At 48.9% G+C, this 19,686-nt stretch overlaps 1 protein-coding gene across 1 annotated transcript in view; it reads left to right on the forward strand.

The window, feature by feature from the left end:
• The window catches only part of LOC142907824 (UDP-glucuronosyltransferase 3A1-like), a 146,006-nt gene that overhangs the window by 63,443 nt on the left and 62,877 nt on the right, over positions 1-19,686 (forward strand). The window contains exons 7-8 of the mRNA XM_076057641.1: positions 1,939-2,158; positions 6,442-6,835. Of these exons, the coding sequence (XP_075913756.1) occupies positions 1,939-2,158; positions 6,442-6,835 (614 nt within the window). The remainder of the gene's footprint in view (positions 1-1,938; positions 2,159-6,441; positions 6,836-19,686) is intronic.

A 19,686-nucleotide genomic window follows, 5' to 3' on the forward strand; every position in this document is an offset into this window, starting at 1 on the left:
ACTAACTCAACACTCACTCATTCACTCGGTCGGTAGTCCTTTCACTCATTCTCTCACTCATTCACTCACTCATACACTCACTCATTCACTCACTCATTCACGAACTCAACACTCACTCGTTCACTCGGTCGGTAGTCCGTTCACTAGTTCTTTCACTCATTCTCTCACTCATTCACTCACTCATTCACTAACTCAACACTCACTCATTCACTCGGTCGGTAGTCCGTTCACTCATTTTGTCACTCATTCTCTCACTCATTCACTCGCTCATTCACTAACTCAACCGCTCACTCGTTCACTCATTTTCTCACTCATTCACTCACTCATTCACTAACTCCACACTCACTCGTTCACTCGGTCTTTCGTCCGTTCACTCATTCACTAACTCATTCACCCACTCACTCATTCACTAACTCAACACTCACTTATTCACTCACTCGTTCACTCGGTCGGTCGTCCGTTCACTCATTCATTCAATCGTTTAGCCACTCCGACATTCAGTTACTTAGGAATCTGTCGGCTCATTCACCGGCTGTCTGACAGCGAACTTGTTGGCGAGTCGAATGGTCGCTCTTTCGTTCATTCGTTCACTCGTTCGTTTTCTCGTTGAATCGTTCACTCATTAATTCGATCCATAATTCGTTCAGTCACTCAGTCATCGCTTGAGTTATATTCACTGGATGCCTCACAAATACCTCGTGGGCCATTGCTTCGTTCTTTGTACGTTCATTTATTCAATTATTAATTCCTTCATTTATTTACTCATTCCTTAATTCGTTCACCCGTTGAGACACCCAGAATTCCGCTATTCACTGCTTGCCTCACAACGATCTCCGTGGGCGAGTCGCTAGTTCACTCATTCAGCGAGTCCTTCGTTTATTCGTGCATTTGTTCACTTGGTCAGTCATTCAATCATTCACTCAGGAATAGGTCGACTCAATCAGTGGATTGCCTCAAGAGGAGCTCATGGGTGAGGGATTCATTCATTTATTCCTGAATGAGTGGATGGTTAAGTCAATGAATGAATGAGCGGGTAACTGGGTGGGTAAAATGTCAACCGACTCACGCACAAAATCAGGGATTCGCCCACGCACTCATCCAATCACCCACTCACCCACTCACCCACCCACTCACCCACTCACCCACTAACCCACCCACTCACCCACTAACCCACCCACTCACCCACCCACCCATCCACCCACCCATCCACTCACCCACCCACCCATCCACTCACTCACCCACCAAATAACCCACCCAACTCACCCACCCAATAATCCACCCACTCACCCACTCACTCACACACCCAATAACCCACCCAATAACCCACCCACTCACCCACCCACTCACGCACCCACTCACCCACCCACCCAATAACCCACCCACTCACCCACCCACTCACTCACTCACCCACTCACTCACCCACCCACTCACCCACCCACTCACCCACCCACCCAATAACCCACCCACTCACCCACCCACTCACCCATCCACTCACTCACTCACTCACCCACTCACTCACCCACTCACTCACTCACCCACTCACCCACCCAATAACCCACTCACTCACTCACTCACCCACTCACCCACCCACCCAATAACCCACCCACTCACCCACCCACTCACCCATCCACTCACTCACTCACCCACTCACTCACCCACTCACTCACTCACTCACCCACTCACCCACCCAATAACCCACCCACTCACCCACCCACTCACCCACCCACTCACCCACCCACCCAATAACCCACCCACTCACCCACCCACTCACCCACCCAATAACCCACCCACTCACCCACCCACTCACCCACCCACTCACTCACTCACCCACTCACTCACCCACCCACCCAATAACCCACCCACTCACCCACCCACTCATCCACCCACTCACCCACCCACCCACCCACTCACCCACCCACCCACTGCCTCCGCATGCAGGTCACAGTGGAGCTCGCCTGCTGGTCTCCCACGGAGGCATGAACAGTGTGTACGAGGCCATCTACCACGGCGTCCCTGCCGTCATGATCCCGCTGTTCGGCGACCAGCACCGCAACTGCCGCCTGGCACAGAGTCGCGGATTCGCCGTCTGCCTGCGGGTGGCCTCCCTGGACAGGGACGCCCTGCACGCCGCCGTGCACGGCGCCCTGCACGAGCCCAGGTAGAGGGCCTACGAGATGTTGACTACCTCGCCTGGTGTACAGGAGGGCGTGGGTTCGATCCCGGAACCTGTGAGATGTTGACTACCTCGCCTGGTATACAGGAGGACGTGGGTTCGATCCCGGACCCTGTGAGATGTTAACTACCTCGCCTGGTATACAGGAGGACGTGGGATCGATCCCGGACCCTGTGAGATGTTGACTACCTCGCCTGGTGTACAGGAGGACGTGGGTTCGATCCCGGAACCTGCAAGATGTTGACTACCTCGCCTGGTGTACAGGAGGACGTGGGTTCGATCCCGGAACCTGCAAGATGTTGACTACCTCGCCTGGTATACAGGAGGACGTGGGTTCGATCCCGGACCCTGTAAGATGTTAACTACCTCGCCTGGTGTACAGGAGGACGTGGGTTCGATCCCGGACCCTGTGAGATGTTGACTACCTCGCCTGGTGTACAGGAGGACGTGGGTTCGATCCCGGAACCTGCAAGATGTTGACTACCTCGCCTGGTGTACAGGAGGATGTCAGTTTGATCCCAGACCCTGTGAGATGTTAACTACCTCGCCTGGTATACAGGAGGACGTGGGTTCGATCCCGGACCCTGTGAGATGTTGACTACCTCGCCTGGTATACAGGAGGATGGGGGTTCGATCCCGGACCCTGTGAGATGTTAACTACCTCGCCTGGTATACAGGAGGATGTCGGTTCGATCCCAGACCCTGTGAGATGTTAACTACCTCGCCTGGTATACAGGAGGACGTGGGTTCGATCCCGGACCCTGTGAGATGTTAACTACCTCGCCTGGTGTACAGGAGGACGTGGGTTTGATCCCGGACCCTGTGAGATGTTAACTACCTCGCCTGGTGTACAGGAGGACGTGGGTTCGATCCCGGACCCTGTGAGATGTTGACTACCTCGCCTGGTGTACAGGAGGACGTGGGTTCGATCCCAGACCCTGTGAGATGTTAACTACCTCGCATGGTGTACAGGAGGACGGGGGTTCGATCCCGGACCCAGTGAGATGTTAACTACCTCGCCTGGTATACAGGAGGGCATGGGTTCGATCCCGGAACCTGCAAGATGTTGACTACCTCGCCTGGTATACAGGAGGGCATGGGTTCGATCCCGGAACCTGTAAGATGTTGACTACCTCGCCTGGTATACAGGAGGATGTCGGTTCGATCCCAGACCCTGTGAGATGTTAACTACCTCGCCTGGTATACAGGAGGACGTGGGTTCGATCCCGGACCCTGTGAGATGTTAACTACCTCGCCTGGTGTACAGGAGGACGTGGGTTCGAGCCCGGACCCTCCGAGATGTTGACTACCTCTCCTGGTGTACAGGAGGATGTCGGTTCGATCCCGGAACCTGCAAGATGTTAACTACCTCGCCTGGTATACAGGAGGATGTCGGTTCGATCCCAGACCCTGTGAGATGTTAACTACCTCGCCTGGTGTACAGGAGGACGTGGGTTCGATCCTCGACCCTGTGAGATGTTAACTACCTCGCCTGGTATACAGGAAGATGTGGGTTCGATCCCAGACCCTGTGAGATGTTAACTACCTCGCCTGGTATACAGGAGGACGTGGGTTCGATCCCGCACCCTGACGCCTGCTGCTGTACATTTGGAGTCTGCATCGCTCTCTCTCTCTCTTCCCGTGGTCGCGAAAGCAATGTGTTAAACGATTTTCCCTTCCCATCCCACACCACCACCACCATTCACTCACGCACCCACCCACCCACCAATCCACCCAACCACTCACCCACCCACCTACTCACGCACCCATCAACCACCCACCCACTCACGCACTCACGCACCCACACACCCACTCACGCACTCACGCACCCACACACCCACTCACGCACTCACACACCCACGCACCAACTCACCACCCACACACCCACTCACGCACCCACCGACCAACTCACGCACCCACCCACCCACTCACCCACCCACTCACCCCTCCACCCACCAACCCACCCACTCACCAACCCACCCTCCCCTCACCCAACCCACTCACCCACCCACTCACCCACCCAGCCACTCACCAACACACCCACCCACTCACCAACCACCCACCCACTCACCAACCCACCCACCCACTCACCAACCCACCAACCCACCCACTCACGCACTCACGCACCCCACACTCCCTCACGCACCCACCCACCCACTCACCACACACCCACCCACCCTCGTCACCTACCCACTCACCCACCCACCAACCCACCCACTCACCAACCCACCACCCCTCTCACCAAACCCACCCACCCACTCACCCACTCACCCACCTCACCCACTCCACCCACCCACTCACCAACCCACCCACTCCCAACCCACCCACCTACTCAACACCCACCCACTCACTCACCCACCCACTCACCAAAGCACCCACCCACTCACCAACCCACCCACTCACCAACCCACCCACTCACCAACCCACCCACTCACCACCCACTCAACCACCCACTCACCCACCCACCCACCCACTCACCAACCCACCCACCCACTCACCAACCCACCCACCTAATCACCAACCCACTCACCAACCCACCCACTCCACCACCCAATCACCAACCCGACCACCCACCCACTCACCAACCCACCCACCCACCCACTCAACCACCCACCCACCCACTCACCCACCCACTCACCCACCCACCCACTCACCAACCCACCCACCTCAACCACCCACCCGCTCACTCACCCACCCACCCACTCACCACCCACCCACACACTCACCAACCCACCCACCCACTCACCAACCCACCCACCCACTCACCCACCCACCCACCCACTCACCAACCCACCCACCCACTCACCCACCCACCCAATCACCAACCCGACCACCCACCAACTCCGCAACCCACCCACCCACTCACCAACCCACCCACTCACCAACCACCCACTCACCACCCACCCACTCACCAACCCACCCACTCACCAACCACCCACTCACCAACCCACCCACTCACCAACCCACTCACCCACACATTCACCCACCCACTCACTCACCAACCCACCCACCCACTCACCAACCCACCCACCCACTCACCAACCCACCCACCCACTCACCCACCCAATCACCAACTCCGACCACCCACCCACTCACCAACCAACCCACCCACTCAACCACCCACCCACCCACTCACCCACCCACTCACCAATCCAACCCACCCACCCACTCACCCACCCACCCACCACCCACCCACTCACTCACCCACCCACTCCACTCACCCACTCACCACCACCACTCACCAACCACTCACACCCCACCACCACCCACCCACTCACCAACCCACCCACCCACTCACCAACCCACCCACCCACTCACCAACCCACCCACCCACTCACCAACCCACCCACCCACTCACCCACCCACTCACTCACTCACCCACCCACCCCTTCACCACCACACCCACCCACCCACTCACCCACCCACCCACTCACCCACCCACTCACTCACTCACTCAACCCAACCCACCCATTCACCACCACACCCACCCACCCACCCACTCACCCACCCACCCACTCACCCCCCCACCCACTCACCCCCCCCACCCACCCCCCCCACCCACCCACCCACTCACTCACTCGCCCCACCCACCCACCCACCCCTCACTCACCAACCCACCCATTCACTCACCCACCCACTCACCAAACCACCCACTCACCAACCCACCCACCCACTCACCAACCCACCACCACCCACCCACTCACCCACCCACCCACCCACTCACCAACCCACCCACCCACTCACTCACCCACCCACCCACCCACCCACTCACCACCACACCCACTCACCCACCCACTCACCAACCCACTCACCCACTCACTCACCTACTCAACCACCCACCCACCCACCCACTCACCCACCCACCCACCCACTCACCAACCAACCCACTCACCCACCCACTCACCAACCCACCCACTCACCAACCCACCCACTCAACCACCCACCCACCCACTCACCCACCCACCCACCCACTCACCCACCCACTCACTCACTCACCCACCCACCCATTCACCACCACACCCACCCACCCACTCACCCACCCACCCACTCACCCACCCACTCACTCACTCACCCACCCACCCACTCACCCACCCAATAACCAACCCGACCACCCACCCACTCACCAACCAACCCACCCACTCAACCACCCACCCACCCACTCACCCCCCCCCCACCCACCCACTCACCCACCCCCCCCACCCACCCCCCCACCCCCCACCCACCCACTCACCCCCCCACCCACCCCCCACCCTCTCCCCACCACGCAGGCTCCGCGAGGCTGCCCGTGCCGCCCGCGCCCTGCACCGCTCCCTGCCGATGTCCCCCGGCGCCACGCTCAGCCGCTGGGTCGAGCACTGGCTGCAGTGGGGCGGAGCTGAGCACCTCAGGCCGCGAGTAGCGACGGCAGCGGCGGGAGGAGCAGGAAGAGGAGGAGCAGCGGCAGGAAGAGGAGGAGCAGGAGGAGGAGAAGGGGGAGGAGCAGCAGGAAGAGGAGGAGCAGCGGCAGGAAGAGGAGGAGCAGGAGGAGAAGGGGGAGGAGCGGGAGGAGGGGGAGGAGCAGGAGGAGAAGGGGGAGGAGCAGGAGGAGGAGCAGCAGGGGGAGCAGGAAGAGGAGGAGGGGGAGAAGGGGGAGGAGGAGGAGTGGGAGGAGGAGCGGGAGGAGTAGGGGAAGTAGGGGGAGAAGGAGGAGGAGGAGAAGGGGGAGGAGGAGGAGGAGGAGGAGGAGGAGGGGGAGCAGGAAGAGGAGGAGGAGGGGGAGAAGGGGGAGGAGGAGGAGTGGGAGGAGGAGCGGGAGGAGCAGGGGAAGTAGGGGGAGAAGGAGGAGGAGGAGGAGTAGGGGGAGAAGGGGGAGTAGGAGGAGGAGGAAGAGAAGGGGGAGTAGGAGGAGGAGGAAGAGAAGGAGGAGCAGGAGGAAGAGGAGGAGTAGGAGGTGGAGGGGGAGGAGTAGAAGGGGGAGAAGGAGGAGTAGGGGGAGGAGGAGGAGGACGAGGAGAAGAAGGAGAAGAAGGAGGAGGAAGAGGAGCAGGAGGAGGAGCGGGAGGAGAAGGGGGAAGAGTAGGAGGAGAAGGAGTAGGAGGAGTAGGAGAAGGGGGAGGAGCGGGAGGAAGAGGAGTAGGAGGAGTAGAAGGAGAAGGGGGAGGAGTAGGAGGAGAAGGTGGAGTAGGAGGAGAAGGGGGAGGAGTAGGAGGTGGAGGGGGAGGAGTAGAAAGGGGAGAAGGAGGAGTAGGAGGAGAAGGAGGAGTAGGGGAAGGAGTAGGAGTAGTAGGAGGAGTAGGAGAAGGGGGAGGGGGAGGAGTAGAAGGGGGAGCAGGAGGAGAAGGAGGAGTAGGGGGAGGAGGAGAAGGGGGAGGAGCGGGAGGAAGAGGAGTAGGAGGAGTAGAAGGAGAAGGGGGAGGAGTAGGAGGAGAAGGTGGAGTAGGAGGAGAAGGGGGAGGAGTAGGAGGTGGAGGGGGAGGAGTAGAAAGGGGAGAAGGAGGAGTAGGAGGAGAAGGAGGAGTAGGGGAAGGAGTAGGAGTAGTAGGAGGAGTAGGAGAAGGGGGAGGGGGAGGAGTAGAAGGGGGAGCAGGAGGAGAAGGAGGAGTAGGGGGAGGAGGAGAAGGGGGAGGAGCGGGAGGAAGAGGAGTAGGAGGAGTAGAAGGAGAAGGGGGAGGAGTAGGAGGAGAAGGTGGAGGCGGAGGAGAAGGGGGAGGAGTAGAAGGGGGAGCAGGAGGAGCAGGCGAAGGAGGAGGAGGAGCAGGGGGAGGAGTAAGAGGAGCAGGAGGAGTAGGAGTAGGAGGTGAAGGGGGAGGAGGAGAAGGGGGAGGAGGTGGAGCAGGGGGAGGGGTTCTGCTGCTTCTGCTTCTGCTGTCTGCGCTGTCTTTGTTGGTGGCCGTGGCGATCGTGGAGGTGGCTCGGAGGAGAGGCGCCGCGCAGTCGAAGATTAAACGCCCCTGAAGTCGATTTGGAATTCATCTTTGGTTTTTTTCGGTAAAGTCACGTAGAAATAACAAAAAAATAAAATTATATAATAGCATACGACGTTTCGATTGCAACACAAGCAATCATCATCAGGTACAGAAGAGCTAAATTTAATAGAGAGAGAGGAAACACATAACCGCATATATATACAAACCTTAAGTAGAGAGAATGAACACAGACACACCAGGGGACACAGAGAGAGACGGAGGAGCTCACTAAATCAAACGGGGTTTAGCAAAATTTGGAAACTATATAAAGCAACACGGACGGGCGGTTAAAACACAATTAACGCATGGTCTGGTTGATTACGCTATTTCAAAGATTGCTAACTTGTAAGTTAAGTGTGAAATTTAAGAGAGTGATAGAAGATAGACCTTACGCTATTTCAAAGATTGCTAACTTGTAAGTTAAGTGTGAAATTTAAGAGAGTGATAGAAGACAGACCTTACGCTATTTCAAAGATTGCTAAATTGTAAGTTAAGTGTGAAATTTAAGAGAGTGATGGAACACAGACCTTACGCTATTTCAAAGATTGCTCAATTGTAAGTTAAGTGTGAAATTTAAGAGAGTGATAGAAGATAGACCTTACGCTATTTCAAAGATTGCTAAATTGTAAGTTAAGTGTGAAATTTAATAGAGAATACAGACCGCAAAGAGACATATGGGGAGAGACATCCACACAGTGAAGAAGTGAAACCGCATCTCTGTGCCGAGGCCTTAAATAGACAGAGGCGGCGGGACTGCGACTCAGACAATGGGACACAAATTAGCATGAAGAGAGCACGTATCAGTGGACGGTGCGGGTAGAGGGCACGAGTTGTCACACACGCACACACAGGCAGAGACAACACAGCGATACAAACACCAAGTCAAGACACAAGGCACAAACACACACACAGGCAGAGACAACACAGCGATACAAACACCAAGTCAAGGCACACACACAGGCAGAGACAACACAGCGATACAAACACCAAGTCAAGACACAAGGCACACACACACAGGCAGAGACAACACAGCGATACAAACACCAAGTCAAGGCACACACACAGGCAGAGACAACACAGCGATACAAACACCAAGTCAAGACACAAGGCACACACACACAGGCAGAGACAACACAGCGATACAAACACCAAGTCAAGACACACACACAGGCAGAGACAACACAGCGATACAAACACCAAGTCAAGACACAAGGCACACACACACAGGCAGAGACAACACAGCGATACAAACACCAAGTCAACGCACACACACAGGCAGAGACAACACAGCGATAAAAACACCAAGTCAAGACACAAGGCACACACACACAGGCAGAGACAACACAGCGATACAAACACCAAGTCAAGACACAAGGCACACACACACAGGCAGAGACAACACAGCGATACAAACACCAAGTCAAGACACACACACAGGCAGAGACAACACAGCGATACAAACACAAAGTCAAGACACAGAGGCAGATACACCAGCAGAGAACAACACAAAGACACAGACTTCATACCTCCCCGTAGAGGTGGTTCGAACTTGATCAGGTGCTTTCGTGACTGCAGGAATTACACTTTGGTTTTTTTCGGTAAACTCACGTAGAAATAAGAAATAATAAAGTTATATAATAGCATTCGACGTTTCGATTGTATCGCGGTGTTGTCTCTGCCTGTGTGTGCGTGTGTGACAACTCGTGCCCTCTACCCGCACCGTCCATTGATAGTGCTCTCTTCATGCTAATTTGTGTTCCATTGTCTCAGAGTCCCAGCCCCGCCGCCTCTGTCTATTTAAGGCCTCGGCACAGAGATGCGGCTTCACTTCTTCACTGTGTGCGTGTCTCTCCCCATGCGTCTCTTTGCGGTCTGTGTTCTATCAACTCTCTTAAATTTCACACTTAATCTTCCTCGGTTCTTTCGGTTAAGTCACGTAGAATGAGAATAAAATGATAGAATAAAATAAGACGATAACATTCTCACGACGTTTCGGCCACAACACAAGCAGCCTTCTTCAGGTGAAAGAACAGAACTGTCGGGACGACAGAGCTTCAATTAACGCTGCTAAGATTCGCAGCTTCTTTTAAGCTCGGTGAGAGGCGCGAAGAGCCTTGACAAAGGAGTTTACATATCAGAGCAGGAGAATTTAGCATTGAAAAAGAAGAGGGATTGCCTTGTGACAGAAATAGCTGTGTTAAAGTCAAAGTTTACATATCAATAGAGGCATTTAGTATATGGACGCTAAAGGCCTCCAACTTACCAACTATCATAAAGTAAACCGATGTGAAAAAACTAAGTCTATATCACATCAATATAATAAATGTACTTAATATATTCTTCAATAACCTGAGCTATTAATCATACATACGTTACACTATATAATGAATACCATATAGTAAACCAATAAAAAACTAAAATATAAGCTCCTCAATGTTATCAATAAACTCTTATATACTCTCCAATCAGCTGAGAAACTAACAAAAAGTCGTTATATATCACAATGTTACATGGTGAAAAATGGCGGTTTTTCCTTCCCCTCAACACCAGCACCACGGACAGCGACATTCAGCTCTTTCGCTGGCATTGTGACTGTTTCTCTCTCCCTCCTCCTCCCTTCCGAGCATGGATTGACTCGTTCGCCTGAATGTCGCTGTCCGTGGTGCTGGTGTTGAGGGGAAGGAAAAACCGCCATTTTTCACGATGTAACATCGCGATATATAACGACTTATTGTTAGTTGATCAGCTGATTGGAGAGTATATAGAGTTTATTGATAACATTGAGGAGCTTATATTTTAGTTTTTTATTGGTTTACTATATGGTATTCATTATATAGTGTAACGTATACCCAGTTACTGTATGATAATAGCTCAGGTTATTGAAGAATATATCAAGTACATTTATTATATTGATGTGATATAGACTTATTTTTTTCACATCGGCTTTTTTATGATAGTTGGTTAGTTGGCGGCCTTTAGCGTCCATATACTAAATGCCTCTGTTGATATGTAAACTTTGACTTTAACACAGCTATTTCTGTCACAAGCTAATCCCTCAGCTTTTTCAATGATAAATTCTCCTGCTTTGATATGTAAACTCCTTTGTCAAGGCTCTTCATGCCTATCACCGAGCTATGTCGTCCCGACAGTTCTGTTCTTTCACCTGAAGAAGGCTACTTGTGTTGGGGCCGAAACGCCGTGAGAATTTTATCGTCTTATTTTTTATTATTATTTTATTCTCATTCTACGTGACTTTACCGAAAGAACCAAAGAAGATGAATCTTGCTGTCACGAACGCTTTAAATCGAAATTTCACACTTAACTTACAAGTTACCAATCTTTGAAATAGCGTAATCAACCAAACCATGCGTTAATTGTGTTTTAACAGACCGTCCGTGTTGCTTTATATAGTTTCCAAATTTTGCTGAACCCTGTTTGATTTAGTGAGCTCCTCCGTCTCTCTCTCTGTGTCCGCTGGTGTGTCTGTGTTAATTCGCTCTACTTAGGGTCTGTATATATATTTCTGAGGTTATGTGTTTCCTCTCTCTCTTAAATGTAGCTCTTCTGTACCTGATGATGCATTCGAAACGTCGCATGCTATTATATAATTTTATTTTTTATTATTTCTACGTGACTTTACCGAAAAAAACAACGAGTAGCCCCTGAAGTCCTCAAGTCTCCTCTGTGTGGTGGTGATGAGTCTATCGGTCTCTGTGTGGTGAGACTATGGGTCTATGTGTGGTGGTGATGAATCTATGGGTCTCTGTGTGGTGGTGATGAGTCTATGGGTCTCTGTGTGGTGGTGAATCTATGGGTCTCTGTTGGTGGTGGTGAATCTATGGGTCTTTGTGTGGTGGTGATGAATCTATGGGTCTCTGTGTGGTGGTGACGAGTCTATGGATCTCTTTGTAGTGTCGAGTCTATGGATCTCTGTGTAGTGATCAGTCTATGGGTTTTTGTGTAGTGGTGAGTCTATGGGTCTCTGTGTGGTGATGAGTCTATGGCTCTCTGTGTGGTGAGTCTGTAGTTTTCTGTGTAAGTCTATGGTTCTCTTCCTGAGGCTATGGGTCTCTATGTGAGTCTGTGGGTCTCTACGTGAGACTATAGTTCTCTGCAGGAGTCTATGGGTTTCTGTGTGATTGTGTGGTTCTCTGTTTTAGCCAACGGGTCTCTTTGTCAGCCTCTAGGTCTCTGTGTGAGTCTATGCATCTCTGTCTGAGTCTCTCTTGTGTGTTGATGAGTCTAAGGGTCTCTGTGTGGTGATTCTGTGGTTTCCTGTGTGAGTCTATTGGTGACGGAATCTTGTCGTGTATGTGTCTCTGAAAGTGCTTGCCATGAATGAACCACAATGCCTCTGGTCAGCAAAAAGCTATGAACCAGCATCACACCAACTCCGCTCAGCATCCTTCCAGCCGTAGCAGCTGCTCAGTTATCGAATAAATACATTACTGCATCACACGGTTTCATTCCCTACATACACTACACTATACACTACTATGCAATAGTATACACTACTATACACGACTATACACTATGATACACTAAACTACACTATAAACTACGCTACTCTGCACTACTATACACGACTTTAAACTGCACTATACACTAAACAATACACTAATATATACACCACACTATACACGACGATACACTACACTGTACACTACACTATACACTACACTATACACTACACTGTACACTACTACAATATATACTACACTAAACACTATACACTACACTATACACTACACTATACACTACCATACACTACACAATACACTACACTATACACAACACTATACACTACACTATACACTACTACAATATACACTACACTAAACACTATACAATACACTATACACTTCACTATACACTACCATACACTACACTACACACTGCACTATACACTACTATACACTACACAATACACTACACTATTCACTGCACTATACACTACCATACACTACACTTTACACTACTATACTGTACACTACACTATACAATACACTATACACTACACTATACACTACACTATACACTACACTATACACTACTACACTATACACTACTACACTATACACTACACACTAAACTACACTGTACAATACACAACACTATACACTACCATACACTACACTATACACCACACTACACTATACACTACACACTACACTATACACTACATACTACACTACACACTACATTATACACTACACTATAAACTCCACTATACACTACACTATACACTACACTATACACAACACACTACACTGCACTAGACACTATACACTACACTACACATTACACTATACACTACACTATACACTATACACTACACTATACAATACACTATACACTACACACTACACTATACACTACACTATGCACAATACACTATACTACTAAACACTACACTACATTAGTATACACTACACTAGACACTACACACTACACTGCTCTATACACTACACTATACACTACACACTACACTATACACTACTATACACTACACTATACACTACACTACACACTACACTATACACTACCATACCCTACACTATACACCTCACTATATACTACACAATACACTACACTATTCACTACACACTACATTACACACTACACTATACAATACTATACACTACACTACTATACACAACACTACTATACACAACACTACTATACACTACACTATACACTACACACTACACTATACACTACACTATACACTACACTAGTATACACTGCACTATACACAACACTATACACTACTATACACTACACTACACACTACACACTACACTACACACTACACTATACACTACACACTACACTACACACTACACTATACACTACACTATACACTACACTATACACTACAATACCATACACTACACTATACACGACACTATATACTACTACACAATACACTATACACTACACTATACACTACACTACACACTACACTACACACTACACTACACACTACACTATACACTACACTATACACTACACTACACACTACACTACACTATACACTACACTATACACTACACTACACACTACACTACACACTACACTATACACTACACTATACACTACACTATACACTACACTATACACTACCATACACTACACACTACACTACACACTACACTACACACTACACTTCACATTACACTACACTACACACTACACTACACACTACACTACACTACACTGTACAATACACTACACTATACACTACCATACACTACACTATACACTACACTATACACTACACAATACACTACACACCACACTACACACTACACTATACAGTACACTATAAACTACACTATACACTACACTATGCACAATACACTAAACTACTAAACACTACACTACATTACTATACACTGAACTAGACACTACACACTACACTACATTATACACTACACACTACACTATACACTACTATACACTACACTATACACTACATTATACACTACATTATACACTACACTATATACTACACTATACACTACACTTTACACTACATTACTATACACTACACTAGACACTACACACTACACTATACACTACACACTACACTATACACTACTATACACTACACTATACACTACACTATACACTACACTATACACAACGCTATACACTACACTATACACTACACTATACACTACACTATAAACTACACTATACACGATACAATACACTATGCAATACACTACACTATCCACTACACTATACACTACACTATGCACTACACACTACACTATGCACTACCATACACTACACTATACACTACACTACACACTACACTACACACTACACTACACTATACAATACACTATACACTACACCATACACTACTACACTATACACTACACACTACACTACACTGTACAATACACTACACTATACACTACCATACACTACACTATACACTACATTATACAATACACTATACACTACACTACACACTACACTACACATTACACTATACACTACACTATACACTACACATTACACACTACACTACACACTACACTACACACTACACTATACACTACACTATACACTACACTACACACTACACTATACACTACACTATACACTACACACTACACTATACACTACACTACACACTACACTACACACTACACACTACACTACACACTACACTATACACTACACTATACACTACACACTACACTACACTACACACTACACTACACACTACACTATACACTACACACTACACTACACTACACACTACACTACACACTACACTACACACTACACTATACACTACACTATACACTACACTACACACTACACTACACACTACACTACACACTACACTATACACTACACACTACACTATACACTACACTATACACTACACTATAAACTACACTACACTATACACTACACACTACACTACACACTACACTACACTATACACTACACTATACACTACACTACACACTACACTACACACTACACTACACACTACACTATACACTACACACTATACACTACACTACACACTACACTACACACTACACTACACACTATACACTACACTATACACTACACACTACACACTACACTACACACTACACTACACTATACACTACACACTACACTACAGAATAAGAGGGGTCTCTGTAAGTGACCTCGGAGCTGATGTAGGAGTGGGATCTCCCCGTCGTGCTGCTGACGTCCTTCGTCACCGTTCTTCTCGTCGTCATCTCCGTCATCACCATCTCGGGACGCCGCTAATCAGGCAGCCTACCAAACGGTCCTGGCTGAGTGGTGTCGCCGACCATAGACGGACTAAATTTTAAGAGCATTAACCCCGATGGTGCTTGTTAATAAAGAAGTGCCTCCAAGTCTTATCGCAGCAAAAGCTGCGATACATTTCTAATGTCAATATCTTACCTCTGTCAGTCTTTAAATTTTGATTTAAAGCTTTCGTGACTGCAGTAATTCATATTCTTAGTTCTTTCGGTAAAGTCACGTTGAAGGGAAACAATAAAATAATAATAAAATATATCTATAAAACAATAAAAATTCTCACGACGTTTCGACCATAACACAAACGGCAGCCTACCAAACTGAAGACGACCGTTTGTGTTATGGTCGAAACGTCGTGAGAATTTTTATTGTTTTATATATATTTTATTATTTTATTGTTTCCCTTCAACGTGACTTTACCGAAAGAACTAAGAATATCTGTCAGTCTTTGTTTTAATGTCCAAGTCTCGCAAGGCATACAGAGCTGCTACTGAACACGGATGTTGTTATAATAGGGATTTTCTCCTTTTTTTCTGGCAAAAAACTGAAACCTTGTTACTAGGATTCATGTCTGCATTAACCACAATACCTGCAGTCAAAATGCAAACAAAAAAAACGTACTATGATATTATATGCATTGTCCTTGAAACTGATTGGTCCATACCAAGGGACGGCTTTCTTTTGAGCCTTTTATTACATTTTGGTACTGGCAAAGGAGGTCTAATTATACGAATGTTGTTCTTTAAGATGTTCAGTGTTTGGTCTTCTAGCTTAAGATTTGCTTGCTTCAGGCAGATGTTAGTGAATCCTGTCTCATGCCTCCTGTTTTCGGGAATAATTCTACCTGTGGCTCTCTCCCTGTTTCTCCCTCTGTATCTTTCTGTCTGTCTCTCGCTCTCTCTCTGTCGTTACCTCTGTCTCTTTCTGTCTGTCTCTCTCTGTCTTTCCCTCTGTATATTTCTGTATCTGTCACTCAAGCATCTTTCTCTCTCTGGGTCTCTCTCTCTCTCTGAATCTCTGTCTCTCTCTCTCTCTGTCCTGGCTCTGTCTGTCTCTCTATGTTCCTCTTTATCTTTCTTTCTCTCTCTCTGTCTCTCTCGCTTTGTGTTTCTCTTTCTCTGTCTGTCGCTTTCTGTCTCCCTATCTGGGTCTCTCTGTGTCTCTGTCTCTCTGTCTCTCTCTCTCTCAGTCGTTCCCTCTGTCTCTGTGGCTCTCTGTGTCTCTCTGTCTCTGTCTCTGGCTCTCTCTGTCTCTCTCTGTCTCTGTCTCTCTCTGTCTCTCTCTGTCTCTGTCTCTCTCTCTGTCTCTGTGTCTCTCTGTGTCTCTCTGTCTCTGTCTCTGGATCTCTCTGTCTCTCTCTCTGTCGTTCCCTCTGTCTCTGTGTCTCCCTGTGTCTCTCTGTCTCTCTCTGTCTCTGCATCTCTCTGTCTCTCTCTCTGTCTCTCTGTCGTTCCCTCTGTCTCTGTGTCTCTCTGTATCTCTCTGTCTCTGCATCTCTCTGTCTCTCTGTCTCTCTCTTTGTCGTTCCCTGTCTCTGTGTCTCCCTGTGTCTCTCTGTCTCTCTCTGTCTCTGCATCTCTCTGTCTCTCTCTGTCTCTCTCTCTCTCTCTGTCTTACGCCGTCCACTCCTGGACTTTTGTTTTCTCTTCAGATGTTGTTATTTTGCTTTTCCCACTATTATTTATAACTCTATGCAGTATCTCTGTGTCTAACTATGTGTATCTCTATGTGTCTCTATGTATATCTATGTGTCTCTATGTATCTCTACATCTCTCTATGAATCTCTGTGTGTTTATGTATCTATGTATATCAATGTGTATCTCGATGTGCATCTTTACGTATTTTAGGTATCTCTATGTATCTCTGTGTATCCCTCGGTGGTGCTGAGGGGATATTTCCTCTCGCTCACCCAAATTCCGGTCATACAGCAGGCATTGCTAGGGTCTTGGATCGAACCCACGAACTCCTGCCAGGAGAAGTAGTTTACATCTCTCTAGCCACCATGATGATGATGAAAGAGAGAAATTCAAACCAAATATAGAAGCGTCAGGATCAAGATCAAACCCACAACTCCCTGCGCATCAGGCGAGGTAGTTGACATCTCTCTAGCTACCATGATGATGATGAAAGAGAGAAATACAAACCAACTATACAGGCGTCAGGATCGAGATCAAACCCACAACTTCCTGTACACCAGGCGAGGTAGTTAACATCTCTCTAGCCACTGTGGCGCCCTGTGTATCATCGGCACAGAAACGGAGTTTTACACCGACGCTTGAAATGACTTTGCCAAGAGGAAGAATCTCCACGTGGTGAAGAGAACAGCGCCCAGAATAGACCCTTGGGGGACACCGCAAAGCGGAAGCTCGCGAGAGAACGTGACCACCATTCAGAGACACCGCCTCTGTATCACGCACTCCGTAGTACATTCACACCGCGACCTATCTTAAGATATTTTAAATTATTTCCACTCATCCCTCCCCCCAATCCCATTCCCACCTGCACCCTACGAGGCGCTCCTTGCCACAAATGAACCGCAACGCCTCGCCGCTGATGTCGTCAGCAAGGAGCTATAAACCATCATCACGACAACTCTGCTCAGCATCCGCACAGGAGCAGCAGCGGCCCTGGCTCAGCCGTTCATCAAAGACGGTCACCTCATTGCATATTTTCTAATCCTATAGAAGGTCGCTGCATCATCTCGCTGAGCATTCACATGCGCAGCTTCTCCGGCTTATCCGGTCGTCTGGAACGCTCCTCCTTCCGAAATGATGAAACCACTGCAGCTGTGCACTTCAACAACATCTAGATTGAAAAAACTAATTTCTTAAGATCGTAATCCTTCCCCAGCCCCTCCGATTAGCATAGTTGTCTACATCCTGTGCCAAAGGTCAACATACTACACAGACACTGCACACTACCTTATTATGCTGTATACCATAGACCACTCTATACACTACGCACTGTACTACATTTAAACCCCATTTCTTTAGAACTGTTTTTTGTGTTGAGTTTGTTGTCTTCATCAAGTGGAACATTCATAGCAGGAGTCAACTAATCTAAACACGTGACGATGATTCTTAATGTAGAGGGAAATAACAAAGGATCCGGAGAGAAATCCACGCAGTGATCACAACGGGAAGAGAGAGACACGCAGACTCCACATATATACATCAGGTGTCTGGGTCGGGATCAAACCCACAACCTTCTTCATACCAGGCAAGGTAATTAACATCTCCCAACAACCCCGATGATGAAAGCGAGAGACACAGACTTCAAAATATACAGCAGCAGGCATCATCAGGGTGGCGATCAAACCCACGACCTCTTGTAGACCACGCGAGGTATTTAACATATCCGAACCAGCGTCATGATAAAGAGATAGAAAAGCAGATGCCAAATTTAAAGCAGCAGGCATCGCCATGATCCGGGATCGATCCCATGACCTCCTGCATACCAGGTGAGGTGGTTAACATCTCCGAGCCACCGTACAGCCCACGTTAGGTTTCAATGTGGCCTCTGAGTCGGAGGCGTTATAACCTTCTGCACATCTAACAGAATCGTGATCCTTGTCGTGATGCTGATAATGACACCCACACACGCCACTTGGCACTGACCACGTGACACGTCACATCCCGTCACCTGATTATCGTTAACGAATGGCTGTCAACCACGCGACCACTTGTCGATCAATCTATCAATTGATTTCATCGACGGCCAAACTCCTTGATTGTCATCACAGAGCGCATTCATAGCGAGACG

The sequence above is a fragment of the Petromyzon marinus genome, chromosome 83 (assembly GCF_048934315.1).
Source record: "Petromyzon marinus isolate PM22_M1 ecotype Great Lakes invasive population chromosome 83, UKy_Petmar_22M1.pri1.0, whole genome shotgun sequence".
NCBI lineage: Eukaryota > Metazoa > Chordata > Hyperoartia > Petromyzontiformes > Petromyzontidae > Petromyzon > Petromyzon marinus.